Here is a 13,631-nt window from a genome sequence, read left to right as displayed (position 1 = left end):
GCAAAATTTTCTAACCTCTACATTTGGATTTGTATATGTACCCCAATATTATGTTTTAAAAATATAACTTTGGGTTTTTCCTTTCGGACAAATAATGGAGTGGGTGTAGCCAATTTGTCAAGTAGCTTCAGTTTTTATACCTATTTACTTTAGGGCTTGTGCTGATACTTCTTCATGAGTTTGCTTTTGGTAAATGGCAATGTTAACCTTCTCGTCCCAGCTATGAAAACACGTAATTAACTTTTGTAAAAAGAAAAAGCCTTTCCCAGAGGGCCCACTTGTGGTTTTATTTTTAAATCATAGCCTACATGACTATCTGATCTGTGGCATCTTCTGTGGCACAAGCTCTTCCTTCAGAAAACATTCACTGTACTGCATTTTAAAAGATCTTTTCAAGATCAGGGCCAAAATCAACGTGCACTTGGGAGAATTTCTGCTGGCCTGCAGAGCAACTGTAATACAACCAGGTAATAAATGGATGATGTGCATAGGTACCTTCCAGCACTCTTCAGTGTCTAAAGAATTCATGCAAGAAAATCCAACTAAGATAACGGTGTTGTGTGTAATGCGGTAAGAATCACTGCAAAATCTTCAGTTTGATACAAGTTGCCCTTCATTCCTTCAGAGTGAAACTGTGTCAATGCCAACCCTCCACCCCATTCCCATTATCCCCTAACTCTTTTGGGCCTAATTGCAGGTTACAATTTTACCAGTTCTTTTAACCTCTGTACACAAGCCCTCTATATAAATCTGCATCTCATCACACTGAGCAATTTTACTGTATTGTTGCCATGTGCTTTCTAATTACAGTGCATTCTGTTTCATGTGTATGATGGACAGTGTAGTAACAGAACAGTTTCAACTACTCACATAATTACTGGGCAGTTTTGAAGTAGCTGTCTGGCATTTTGCATGTACTAATTTTTTATTTTTTTTTAATTGCAAAAATAGCACAGCGTAACACTGAGAATTTTTAGCTACTGTAGCACAACTCTAGCTGTGCTTTTGTTCACACATCTTGCATTTGGAAAATGTAAAAGAAATAATTTCTGCTTTTAAAACCATTGAAAATAAACAGCAAACACTAACTATTATAATTAAAAAAAAATTATTGTGCCTGAAATCCTAGAAATGCACATATATGTATTGATTAAGTTTTGTGAGTGAAGGACTGCACAAACTCATTAACCAAAGTAATATTAGCAGTGCTCCAGGCAGATGTTATCTTTTTTTCACAGCACCTCTCTGTAACTGACACAAGGAACAGCAGTGATTACAACATGACATTATGTAATATTGGTGTATTTGTAGTTAAAAACTTTTTCAGTACCTTGTGTATCCAAAACAGTTCCAAGAGCTAGTCAGACTTTGTTCATCGACATCTTTGTGAGATGTGAGAAAGGAAATGGTTCAAGAGGAGTAGGTTTTAAATAAGGTAATGGTTCCCAGATCATCAGGATATCAGCCATGTGGATGCTTGATTGAAAGAAACTATGGAAACACTGAAATTTAAAATGCAAGTGGAAACTGGACATTTTTAAAATACACCAGTCAGGCACTTGGAAATCCATGAGGTGTCATTCTGGAATGATGCTAAGCTCTCAACATACCAGCTTACTTTGCAAGATGACTTAAGAAGACTATCAAAAGGTGAAGAGAAATCTAGGCACAGAGCTGCTAACAGCTATGATTTGGTAATCAGCATCCCAGAATGGCAGTAAATAGCAAAATTGCCTCTATTTTCTTCCTGTTCAAAATTAGGGTATATAAACTGAATATTGCTCAGGAGAACAGGAAGTCATGATTTTTATTTTTGGCTTAAAAAACTGAAGCAGTAACCTTCAATGGCTTAGCTAAAGAGATGCTTGTTCTATTTCCAGAGCTCACTTTGTTATGGCAGGAACTGAAACACCTTTCACAGCTCTAGGAGAAGATAGCAGTCCTCTGTAGGAAACTTCAGAAAAACTGGAATTTTATTTTTTCAAAAACTATCTGGCACCTGGTAGGTTCTAACAGCTCATTGGAGCAATTGGTAATGGGTAAAAAAAAATCCTCTCTGAAGTCTTTACAAATATTTTCTGACATGATGAGTATGGATGACATGATGTACAATCACTTTCTCCTCTTATTAGTTCCTGTTTTAACATTCAGCATTACTGAAAGCATTCTTAAATTTCTCTAAGAGTCTTGGAAACAAAATTTCCTCATATTACTGACTGCCATCTCAGCCAGGGCCATAAAAGTCTTACAGACACAGAAATAATTCAGTAGCTGGTTCTAAATTCATGACTGTAAGTAATGAAGTCAAAAGAGAAAAGCTGGGATCTGGCTTCTGGCTGCAAAGGCTTGTCATAGATAAATCAGAGTCATTCTGTTAGAACAGGAGGCCTTGCCTTCATTGTTGGTAGCCCAGCCTCAGTTCCGGTTTCCGTTCCTTCCCTGCTATTGTCTTGTCATTACAAGAAGACCAACGTAAATACAAAACAAGAAAGAACAGTTCTGCTTTTTCTTCAGTCCACAGCACAATAATATGTATGGAAACATTGTTTGTAAACAGGAGGTACCATTCACAAGTGCAGAAGTGCTGCCTTCCTTGCTAGAGTCACCCAACAGCTGCTACAGTCTTGTTCCCTCAACAGAAATTTCACAGTCCAGTTGACTACAGGAATAAACAGCAGAATTTTAGGTTCAGTTCTCAGATCTTGGAATTCAGTTAAGACATCAGAGGCTGTGGGGTTTGTACATGAGGTAGCAAAAAATTAGTTATATACATATGCTTTAGTGACTACAAGACTGTTGTTTTGAAGCTCACCAACATTTGTGTTTAATATGAATCCTTTAAAAGATTAATATGAATCTTTTAAATATCTTTTGAATATTCCTTTCATTTAAATGTACTCTGTAATTGCCTTCAGCCCTTCTGATATTTTCAAGTCTCATACATCCATGCAGCATTGCAACTGAATTGCTACACTTCTTCAACCATTATGTCTCTGTACCTTGGAGAGAGAAAACAAATATTAAAACCACACTTTAATGAGGCAACACATTTTATGATAGAGATTCATCAAAATTGTTTAATAAACTTTGCTTGCCTGATATCAGAACATTAAGTTAAAGTTGTGCTTATAGTTTTTTTGTTTCTTTAAGAAAATGCGCCATTTTGATCAAAATATGATACAGCACAGATTGATTGACCAACAATATATTTATTTTCTAGACTAAAAATAGACTAACTCCATGCAGGACATTTTTATGAAAACCTTTAAATCAAAATTATTTCTCTCTCTGCACCACATTTTGGAAATCCATATTACAAACATTACAGTCTCACTGATACAGGATGTGTAGTTGCATACTTTCAAAATATGTATAAGCATATGAAAATATGTTTCAATTTCTGACACACATCTACCCCATCTCTCAATTCTGCCAGCAGCACAAATGTGTCTAAATACACTGAAATTAGAAGAAGAGAAACACCACAGATGATGCAAGAAGAGCGGAATGCTTTTACTTCAGACATCACAAAACAGTTAGTTGTAAAAAAACTTTAATCAAATCAGCTCTCAAGCAAGGGAATCCAACAGAAAATTGCATGACAAAACAGAGAAATGGTCATCATTCCCTCTGATACAAAAAAGTAAAGTTATTCCCAAGTTATACTTGATGAACTGACTGGCAATGTAGTTAATTGGAAAAAGCTCAGGGCTTGACTTGATACAAGTAAGAAAGTCATCAGCAGGGACACTCTTCCCTAAAATGAGGCCAGATGCTGGAAAAGAAAGTAGTGGTTGTTGTGAAGAGGACAATTGTCAATTTTCTACTGCATGACAAGAGACAATCAGCTTAATTTGAAACAAAGAAAGTTTACATTTGGTGCTGAGAACAATTCTCTAAGTATTAGAATCTAAAAATTACTGGAAAAGCTCTTAGGAATTCCATTAATTCTCCCTCACTGCAGGGTGAAAGGAAGGAATCAGACAAAATACACATTTGGTGTATATCATGCTGCTTCACTGGACATGTGTGGATTAATTATTAACTCCCAAATCACTGTATTGTGATGGTGTCTTGGCTCTATATTTACCTGAATTTTCTTCCCACAGAGGACTCCAGTATAACCTGGACGACAAGAGCACACGTTGGGCAATACGCACTTGCCTCCAAACAGACACTTCTGGTTGCACACAGCTAAAATAAGAGAGGTACACATGAGGCTTTATTCACGGACACATCTTGCTGAAGGAAAACTGGATGCTGTCTCTAGATACTTATTCTGTTTGTTATAGGAACCAAGATCTTGGAAGGTATTTTCACAGGGTTACAGCCCTCAGCATAAGGAGACTTAAAGGTCATGTGGAGCCAACAGTGTTCTTATGTCTATCCCATCCGCCTTTTGCTTTGACACGGATTTAACATGAGAACATGCTGAGGGTATGAATGAGACTGAGCAAAGAACATGAGTAAGTTGTTTTTTAGCATATCTTGCTATTTCAAGCTAACACAATGGCCTCCCAGAGCTTGTGCAACATATAGCACTGGAACAAACCAACACATACTGCCACTGTCGCAGAGTGCCATCAGATCCTGCAGGGCTTCAGAAGGGTTTAGAGCAATCTCTACTCTTTATCCTACATTTGACAGAGATGTGGATAAACTACATCCAAGCTATAGGAGGACTTCCCTGCATTGTGTGTGGCTAAAGCATTCTGAACTGTGCAGAAGCAAGAGGTTTCAGGCTGCATCATTCTTACGTGTTTGACACTGGATTCCTTCCCACTGCGGAGGACAATGACAGGTACTTGGTCCAATACACTCCCCACCATTCTTACATTCCTGAAGACAGATTGCTGCACAAACATCATCACAAAGTATGGTTATATCCCAAATGGTTACAATGAGTTATTATTCAGATTTCAGGATGCTCACAAGAGGTGGAGTGCTTTTTATACAGAGTCACGTCTTCACTCAAATCTGTCTAAGGCCAACAGGATATTAAAGAGAGGCAACTAGAAACAAAAAGCCTTACAACCAAAACCCACATTCAGAGGTTCTGCTATGTCAGAGATTGCTACAAAAGCATGAAATACTGAATTAAGAGAGCACCATTAAAGAGCTTTATTTTTTCCAAATTTACCTTTCTAAAACACACACCTTGGCGAGAACTCTTTTGTCTTATCATTCAACTGAACACTCAATTAATCAACTCAAGAATATTTGATCCGAAGTTATTTTCTATGACTCATTTGTCTGGACATTTGTCCCTTCTTATTAAGCCATGATCTAATGCACTATTATTTCCATTCAATCATAGCTGACTATTTGATAACCAAATCTCTCTTCCATAGTGTCCAAGAATATCTCACCCCTGTAAATACTGGTAATATAGGTTTTTTTTAAAAAAACAACCCCTTTCCAATAATTACAGAAAGTAATACAGGAAAATGTATTTTTCCTCCATGCCATTAGAGAACTCATTGCCCACATCAGTTCTCAAGCCTTGGGTGGGTATTCTGACAGACACTAACACTTTAGCTATGGGATTTCTACCATCCATCCTCATATTGATATTCACGCTGTGCTTTTATCCATGCTGACACAATTAATTTATGCACCATCAATATCTTCATTAAGATACAATGTGACCCACCGATGTGCAACCATCACTGTCCTATTTCTACCTCTCCTCAAGAGCTTGTGCCCACTGCATCATTCATCCACATCATGTCCATGTTTCCAGTTTTCCAGTATTTCACTGAACTACTTTTTCTGTTATGTCTGGTTTTATGTCCTACAGCACGAACTGGATTTCATTCACTTTTTTGCCTCATCTCTTTGCAGAAACTCAGATGTTTTTATTTAGACAAGAATCCAAAAAGAAACAAATAATATTTGCTATACAAGAATTTCATAGATACTTCAGTGATTAGGCATGATTTACCCTAAGAACTGCATGGTACTAGTTCTCCATCCTAAATTCTGTTGCCTAATTACAAACAACTGTTTTTTCAATGTGTATATATTCTTAAGTTCTTTGACACAAACCCTATTACTTGTGTGGGCAGAGTTGCCCTGCATCTCATATTACTTCCAGGGTATGGTTCTCCTGGTAACTACAAGGTACTTACGAGTGTTACATCTTTTTCCTCTCCATCCTGAAGGACAAGAGCAAATGTTTGGGGCTACACATCTTCCTCCATTCATACACCTTGGCTCACAGACACCTTAAAATCAAAAACATCTGCTGTTTAATACATTTAACTGATTACAGAATAATTGATTGGCTATTTCTGGATCACAGGAAGATTTTAACACTGGCTTACTTTTTTCACATCTTCTGCCTGTGTACCCATCAGGACAAGTACAGACATTACTTCTCATGCAATGACCACCGTTCTTACAAGGAGGGCTGCAGACAGCTAAAAGACACAAACATGAGGAAAAGTCTGAAGTCTGCATTTTGACTTTGTGATATACTTTTGGAAAACCAGAGTGCAACACTAGGATTCTGGCAGGTTGTATGGACATTTAGCACTATCAGGCCTGCCTTGCAAAAATTGTAGTAATGTAGTTTGGTGTAAAAATCAATAGCAAAGACAAAATCAGACAAAAAGGAGTCAGTGTTGGCAACTGTACGTGTACAAAAGTAACCAGACTACACATAACATACAATGGAACTGGATGAAAACTGCTTAAATGTTGAGTGGAATAAAAGACTAATTTTGAGTCTTCATTCTCCTTAGACAGTTGTTGAATCACTCACAAGATCTAAAAAATAATGTAACCTCTGTTTTACACCACTTCTCAGGTACATGACTTGATTGATACTTTTGTGTCTTAATGTTTTCTCACAGATTTCCTCATAATGGCAACTAAGGAGTGGGGAGAAGAAAAAAAGAAAATATTACCATTCTGACAGTGGGCACCAAAGAATCCATGTGGACACAGGCAAACATCTGGCTTAGCACAGGAACCACCATTGAGACACACAGGATTACACATTGCTGCAGAAATAGGGTCAAGAAGAGTGGGAAGCATGACATCCAAATAAAGTCTATGAAGTATGTGTGTCTGTTTCAAGAAGAGGAATTAAACAGCTAAGATAACTGCAGGTAACATCATTCCTGTAGAATCTTTACCCCAAATTAAAGGATCAGCACAAGACTTCCCAGAGGTGCAGCTGGCAGCAGAACTACCATGCAAAGACTCAAGGGAATGTGGGAGCTCTGCAGCAGAGAGCAGCTGCCCACTGCTGCCACGTGAGCCATGCAGTTCCAAATTTCAAACAATGGGAGGTCCTATGGATGCTCTCCCAGGAACATGGAAGTTGCAGGGGTGTTACCTGTGCTGCAGGTAGGTCCATACCAGCCAGGTTTACACTGGCAGATGTCTGGGGTGAGACATTCACCACCGTTTTCACAGTGTCTGTTGCAAACCACTACCATCCAAGAAGGAGGAGACAGAGGTTGGGAGGACAAGAAAGAGATACATTACAAATTATTCTTGATTAATTTTTCAGTTCTTTCCCAAAAATTAACACTGGAAGTAATATACAATTCCTAGCTGAAGAGGAATTGCTAAACAAAGTAATCCAGTCTCACACCTATAATAGCAAGCACAGGTGACAAAGGTAAATAAAATCTCTTTCCATACCAATATACATGGTCTGCTTATATTGAGTGTTAAAAATGTAGAAGTTTAAATAAAAATTCTAAACCAAATAAGAAATGCAATACTAAGAGACAAATGGACTGTGTTACGTGATGCAAGCGCAGCTGCATGCACACAGGAACATGGGACTGACAAGCAAAGACATTAAAATATCACAACTAGGGAAAAACATGAATCACTTCTTCAGGAAAACACCCCATTCTCTTTAGTACTCCTTCACAAAGAGCAGCATTTGTTTTTGTCAGAATTGAAATTAGAACAAGAAAAACTGAAAACCAAAACTCCTGGCTTTTGAGGAGGAGACAAAGGTTTTTCCAAATTCAGAGTGAATAATGCAATGGTACATTCAGGCGACAATATATAAACAGCATATCTAGATTTGGATTCTCTGAAGGTTACAAATTACCCATATAAAATCTACCTAAAATTTGGAGTTGCCAAACTGCAGCATGTATGATTTGATATTTAAAGACAATTTATGTGAGACAAAGTAATTCCAATATTTCAGCTGTGATCACAGCAAATTTTTCAATTTTCAGGTCAGGTAAAAGAAAATAAGACACCATCACGTGGTTCTGAATTCAGTTTTCCTGTATCCCAGTCTTTTTGACACACGATTCACTGACACCAATTTCTGAATGTACCCCAGTATCTAATCAATCTGAGCTGATAGAAGCTAAAAAGCTGTTAGGACTATGAAACATCTGTGTGTTTTTCTACAGGTAGTATCACATACACAGTGTACTCAATTTTTCCATATTTGTGAATCATAAAATATAAATTATTTACTGCTTTTATAGTGCATTATGTTTTCAGTTATGTGCAAATATTACCTGCTGTTCAAAAAGCCCAGGTACAGGAACCTTCAAACAGGCACAGCTATTATGTCATTTGCTAGCATTAGACAGAAGGCATAAAAAATTTAAACCGTAATTTGCTTTCTTGCTCCTGAAGAACAGGAAAAATGTTATATATTTTTCTCTTATTCTCTTTTGCTTACTTGTATCACATCTTGGTCCCACAAAACCATATGGGCAGGTGCAGAGATTTCTGGCCAAGCATGTGCCTCCATTTTGACACGGTGGTTTACAGTGTGCTGCAGATATAGAATTATGTTCAAAGAATCTCCTCTAAAAAGATGCATGGACTGGCTATGCTTTATAAAAAATGAAATGTTAGTAACTGTCAGTGAGCAAAAAGCTGGAAATAAAATAAGGAGATATATGCAATGCCATTGGACAAGAGTAAGTAACAAGAACAACTTTGCTTCAATAGTACAGAGTCCCAATAGTGGTGGTCACCCTGAAGAAAAGAAAGCTGATACAGTTTCCAGACAGTGCTTCCCACTCTTCAGGAAAGTTCAGCTTAGAGGCAACTACATTCACTGTACTACTTAATGTGAAAGCTAAATTTAGGAATATCCAATCATAAGCAACATTTACAGTGTATATCAAGAAAATCAGGACATATACCAAAATGTAGCTCAAGAGTTCTTTTAAAGTGACAGTAAAACGAACACATGTTCATGCTGTCAAAATGAACAGTCACGGGAGTTGCTCACAGCATCCTTTGGGTAGTTATGGATTTAAAAGCAAAAACTGCTACATTTACCTTCCTCACAGGTGGAGCCACTGTATCCAGGTAAACACTCACAGACATTGGGCTTAATGCACTTCCCATGGTTTTTGCAATCAGGCCTGCAGAGAGCTGTAAAAAAAAAAAAAAAAAAATCAACAGCACACTGCAAATCATTAATTTGTGCATATGAGTTACCACAGGCAGAATTAACATGCCATACTCACCAGCCTGACAGTTATAACCAGCATAACCAGGCCTGCATTTACAAATATTGGGTGCCACACACTCCATATTTTTGCCACAGGGTTGTCTACATCTTGCTGAAAGGCAAAGAAAACAAAGAAAGGAATAAGAAAAATGAAAGTGGCATTTCAGCACTTTGTGTTTTGCCTAATGTAATGAACTGATCACAGAGAATCCATTAAGTCACTGCCCATAAATGTGGAGCCTGAGATGCATCAGGAAAGTATTTTTAAGAGCATCCATACAACTAAAAGCCTGTAAGCTATGCCAATATTAATAATGAAAATGAGAAAATTCAATACACCACACTTTCCACTGATAATACCGTAACAATCTATTTGCAAGTTATAAAGGCATATATTTTCTTCAAAGCATTTAAGTGCAATAATTTGTAATACCTCTGCAAGTGAAGCCATCTCCATAATAACCATAAGGACAACGACCGCACTTGACACTTCCATCCTGACGTGGCTCACAGGATACACCAGGAAAACAGGGTAAATCAGAACAGGTCACTACTTCAGGTGTCACTGTTTCACTCAGTTTTTCAGGCAGCCTTTTTGGTGGGACAGTGACTTCAACAAGGGTAAAAGGTAAATGACTTGCTTTATGCTTAGCTAATTGGTGCAGAACTCTCTGAGCATTTCCACCTCTGAACGCTTCATTTGGCAGAGAGTGTCCTTTGCTTATACTTGCTCTGCTGCTAGGGGGAGTCTTCCTGCTGCTCTCAAAATAGCTGAAGGCCTCAACTTGTGCCCTTGTTTTCTCCTCAGGTGATACAGCATGGCTCCTTGAAGATGCAGCCTTTACAGCATGTATTGAAGTATTGTTTTCAGCATCAGCAAGGTGACCACTGACGGTGCCTAGAGCATGAGCAACGTGTCCAGTAACCACTGGTTGTACAGAAGCACTTCTCTGAGAATCAGGTGTCTTCCAGGCAGTGATTGTTTTTACTGTGGAGGCTGGTGGCCTGCTGCTACTAAACATTTCTGCAGAAATAAATCTGTTTGGGACATCTGTAGAACTGGGAATATCACTTGAGATGCTCAAAACCTTTTCAAAGGATGATGGTTGAAAACCTACAGTATTTTAGAACAAAAAGGGGGAGAAATATGTGAATACCATCAGATTTTCTTTCCCTTTGAGTGTAGGGAATATTTTTTGAACAGAACACACAGCCCATTCATTCTGTGCTTCAGGAAATCTCCCCTTGTGCTATGTTCGAATGTAAGTATGCAGTAGAATCTAAATGGGAGAATTAGAGAAGATTTCTGCTAGAGAATTATTCTGATTACAACCTTTCCTGCCCTCACCATGGCCTTTCCTCAACTGGAAGATAAGAATAAAAGATAATTTATAGGAGCAGAGATTTTCCCATATTAGGTCATTAAACAGATTTACTGTCAGCAGATTATCAGCTCCATATATTGCTTTCAACAAGGTAACTGAAAGAATTCAAAGAAAACATATTGCATATGGCTCATCAGTGTGTCTAAGCACTAGAAGCAGAGATAAAATCACATGTATGTAGATGCTTATACATGCTGATGCACCATGGACTGTATTCTAGGGGAATAAGCCACCAACTTGTGGCACAAGTATTACCATGTTTAATTCTTCAAACTTTTTAATCAACTTTCTGCATGGGTTTTAGTAGTGGGATGTTTTAAGTGTTTAATAAACATCAGAGACTGACTCAGTTTCCTCGTTCAAAAGAGTGCAAAATGAATGATAAATTTTTCATATTCTGCCCAGGCAAAGCCTGTGGTTTGTGGAAAGAAGTACAGCACTGTAATCCCACACTGGTAGAATACTGTATATGGGGTTTTAGCACTATGGGGCAGTGGAGGAATGAAATCCTAACCTATTTATAACTAGAAAATGGTTTACAAAAGGTTAAACTTCACTGAACCATAATAAAGTGTCCTCTCCCACTGCTGAAATGCAAACCGTTTTGCAGCTGATGAAGAATTATCCAGCAGAGGCAGTGCAGTGAGGGAGTATGCCTTCCTCCCAAGAACAATTCAGAGATAAAGGGAAAAGACACATGAGATTTCCCTAAAAAGAAACACCCAGCAGGCACAGACCTGGAAATGCCAGGAACAGCATTTAGAGAGTTTTGGAATAAAGACCTTCACCTGCCATATCCTTCACCTCTCCTTTGAGTTAAAGTAGGAAAATGGCATTCAACATAATGCCATAAACTTTTGTTTATCTCATATAGCAGATGTCCCTATCCCCATGTTACCTATTTTATGTCAGTGGTTGGTCACTAAAACAAAAGGCAACTGTAAGAGTGTCATACATCACACTGCTAATAAAATCACTTGACTGACCCAAGGGATTTGTTGATATTGACATTTCAGTCTCGTTTTTTTTCAGATCAGAATACAACCCCAGTAATTAATAAATTGTGTCAAACTGAAAAATAAAGAGAATAGCATAAAACTACAACCATTATTTGCCAGCTATATTCTTATCAGTAAATGAACCAGAAATTCCATTTTCTTCAGGAAAAAAATCACCTTTATTCCCTCCAATTTCTCCTGTGGAATCCTTCCTTTCAACATCAGCGTCATCAAAGCTTTCTGAAAAGATGTGAAGGCACATTAGTAGTGCACAGAAGTAGCTACATTTGTTTAAATTTAAATAAATTACAGAGTTAAAATTTAGTTACATTAAAAAAAACCTCAAAATTCAGAAAGTAGATAAAAGTTAAAAAAATGTTTCTTAAAAAGTTTTTCAACAGAGTATTTTAAAAATACAAGTGATTCAGTAATTGCATGTAAATAAATGTTTGGCAGCTGCCTTGACTTGGGTAAACAGTTCTATGTTAACCAACCTAATAGAAATAATTTTTTCAATAATTTATTAATAATTTATCATATTATGAAAATAATGAAGAAAAATGCTAAAAATATTCCACTGCATTATTCTACTTTGATGTAAAAGAATGGGAGTGTGTTTTGTATCTGTTTTTTCTATACTAGAAAAAGTGTTTTACAGCTGTGTTGACCCAGTACAGGCTAATACTGCCATCAGCAGAGACACAGCCCTGCTTTGCTCACTACTGAAAAGAGTTTTAAGTTGTTAAAAATATAAAGCACAATCAAAGATATTTTATCTGAATGCCAATAAGACAATACTATTCTTCTGAAAATCAAATAATTTTACCATGACATGACTTCCCATCTCCTTGAAGATTATTTGGGCAAGGACCACAATAGTAAGAACCAAAAGTATTGAAACAAAATACTCCAGGGAAGCAAGGACTGGATGCACATTCATCTACATCCTCTTGACAATTTTTGCCTGTATTGAAATACAGATTTAATTTTTTTTATAATATCATGTCACTAGACTTTGATGGTGTGTTTATAAAATCACAATGTATGCAAGTGCTGAGAAAAAAAAAAGTACAAAAAATCATTTCAGTATATCTAACAGGAACAGATGATAAGGTTTGCTATTCACGTTTTTTTCATCTCATATCAAGTATTTTGCTTATTGTAGAATAGGGAGAGGATGGGCTGTGGGGACTACAGGCTTATCTGCAGGAGGAATCTCCTGTGTTTCCCCGTGTTGACGAATTTACCTTTGCAGAGGAAAACAATGCAAATTAGCTTTCATAATGAAAATAAAATAAACAACTATTATACTCATGCAAGAAAAATCCTGAAGTATATCATATATCTGTACCACAAGATCATAAAATTTCTTCATAATACAACAGTAAGTTAGTTACAGTGAAAAATTAAAAAAGAAAACTGTAGACATAAAATTAAAAACTGTTTATCACTAAACATGAGAAATGCATGGAAATAAAATAGCAATTTACCTTGAAGTTCATGTGGACATTCACAGTAATAGCTGTTTATTCCATCCACACATCTGCCAATACCACACTGGTTAAGTTTACAGTCATCAGTATTCACTTGACAGAGATCACCTTCAAATCCAGCCACACACACACAAAGATATCTTCCACTTCCAGGTGGGAAGTTAATGTTTGTCACACATGAGCCATTATTTAGGCAATCACATGATTTTACACTGACCTACAAGACATGCCCAATAAGACAGTTTTCTTTTTTTTAATGAACTAGCAATGAGGTCTGTAAATAGATAACTTAGAT

The 13,631-nt window shown here is 37.1% G+C and overlaps 1 protein-coding gene across 3 annotated transcripts in view; it reads right to left on the bottom strand.

The window, feature by feature from the left end:
• Positions 1–1,232: 1,232 nt before the first annotated feature.
• The window catches only part of VWDE (von Willebrand factor D and EGF domains), a 37,013-nt gene continuing 24,614 nt past the window's right edge, over positions 1,233–13,631 (bottom strand). For 2 of the 3 annotated variants that reach the window (XM_040086773.1, XM_040086789.1), the window contains 14 exons: positions 13,334–13,553; positions 12,670–12,807; positions 12,021–12,083; positions 9,894–10,574; positions 9,477–9,572; positions 9,286–9,381; positions 8,675–8,770; positions 7,346–7,441; positions 6,912–7,007; positions 6,327–6,422; positions 6,132–6,227; positions 4,758–4,853; positions 4,091–4,194; positions 1,233–2,999 (listed from right to left, as the gene is read on the bottom strand). In XM_040086773.1, coding sequence (XP_039942707.1) covers positions 2,979–2,999; positions 4,091–4,194; positions 4,758–4,853; positions 6,132–6,227; positions 6,327–6,422; positions 6,912–7,007; positions 7,346–7,441; positions 8,675–8,770; positions 9,286–9,381; positions 9,477–9,572; positions 9,894–10,574; positions 12,021–12,083; positions 12,670–12,807; positions 13,334–13,553 — 1,995 coding nt within the window. In that variant the 3' untranslated portion in view covers positions 1,233–2,978. Of the gene's footprint in view, positions 3,000–3,743; positions 3,776–4,090; positions 4,195–4,757; positions 4,854–6,131; positions 6,228–6,326; positions 6,423–6,911; positions 7,008–7,345; positions 7,442–8,674; positions 8,771–9,285; positions 9,382–9,476; positions 9,573–9,893; positions 10,575–12,020; positions 12,084–12,669; positions 12,808–13,333; positions 13,554–13,631 lie in introns of those variants that run through there. The other variant, XM_040086780.1, reaches the window with a different exon arrangement.

Source organism: Hirundo rustica, chromosome 1 (genome assembly GCF_015227805.2).
Source record: "Hirundo rustica isolate bHirRus1 chromosome 1, bHirRus1.pri.v3, whole genome shotgun sequence".
Classification (NCBI taxonomy): domain Eukaryota; kingdom Metazoa; phylum Chordata; class Aves; order Passeriformes; family Hirundinidae; genus Hirundo; species Hirundo rustica.
The sequence above is the reverse complement of the archived record's forward strand: the minus strand, read 5'-3'. Positions and strand labels throughout refer to the sequence as shown.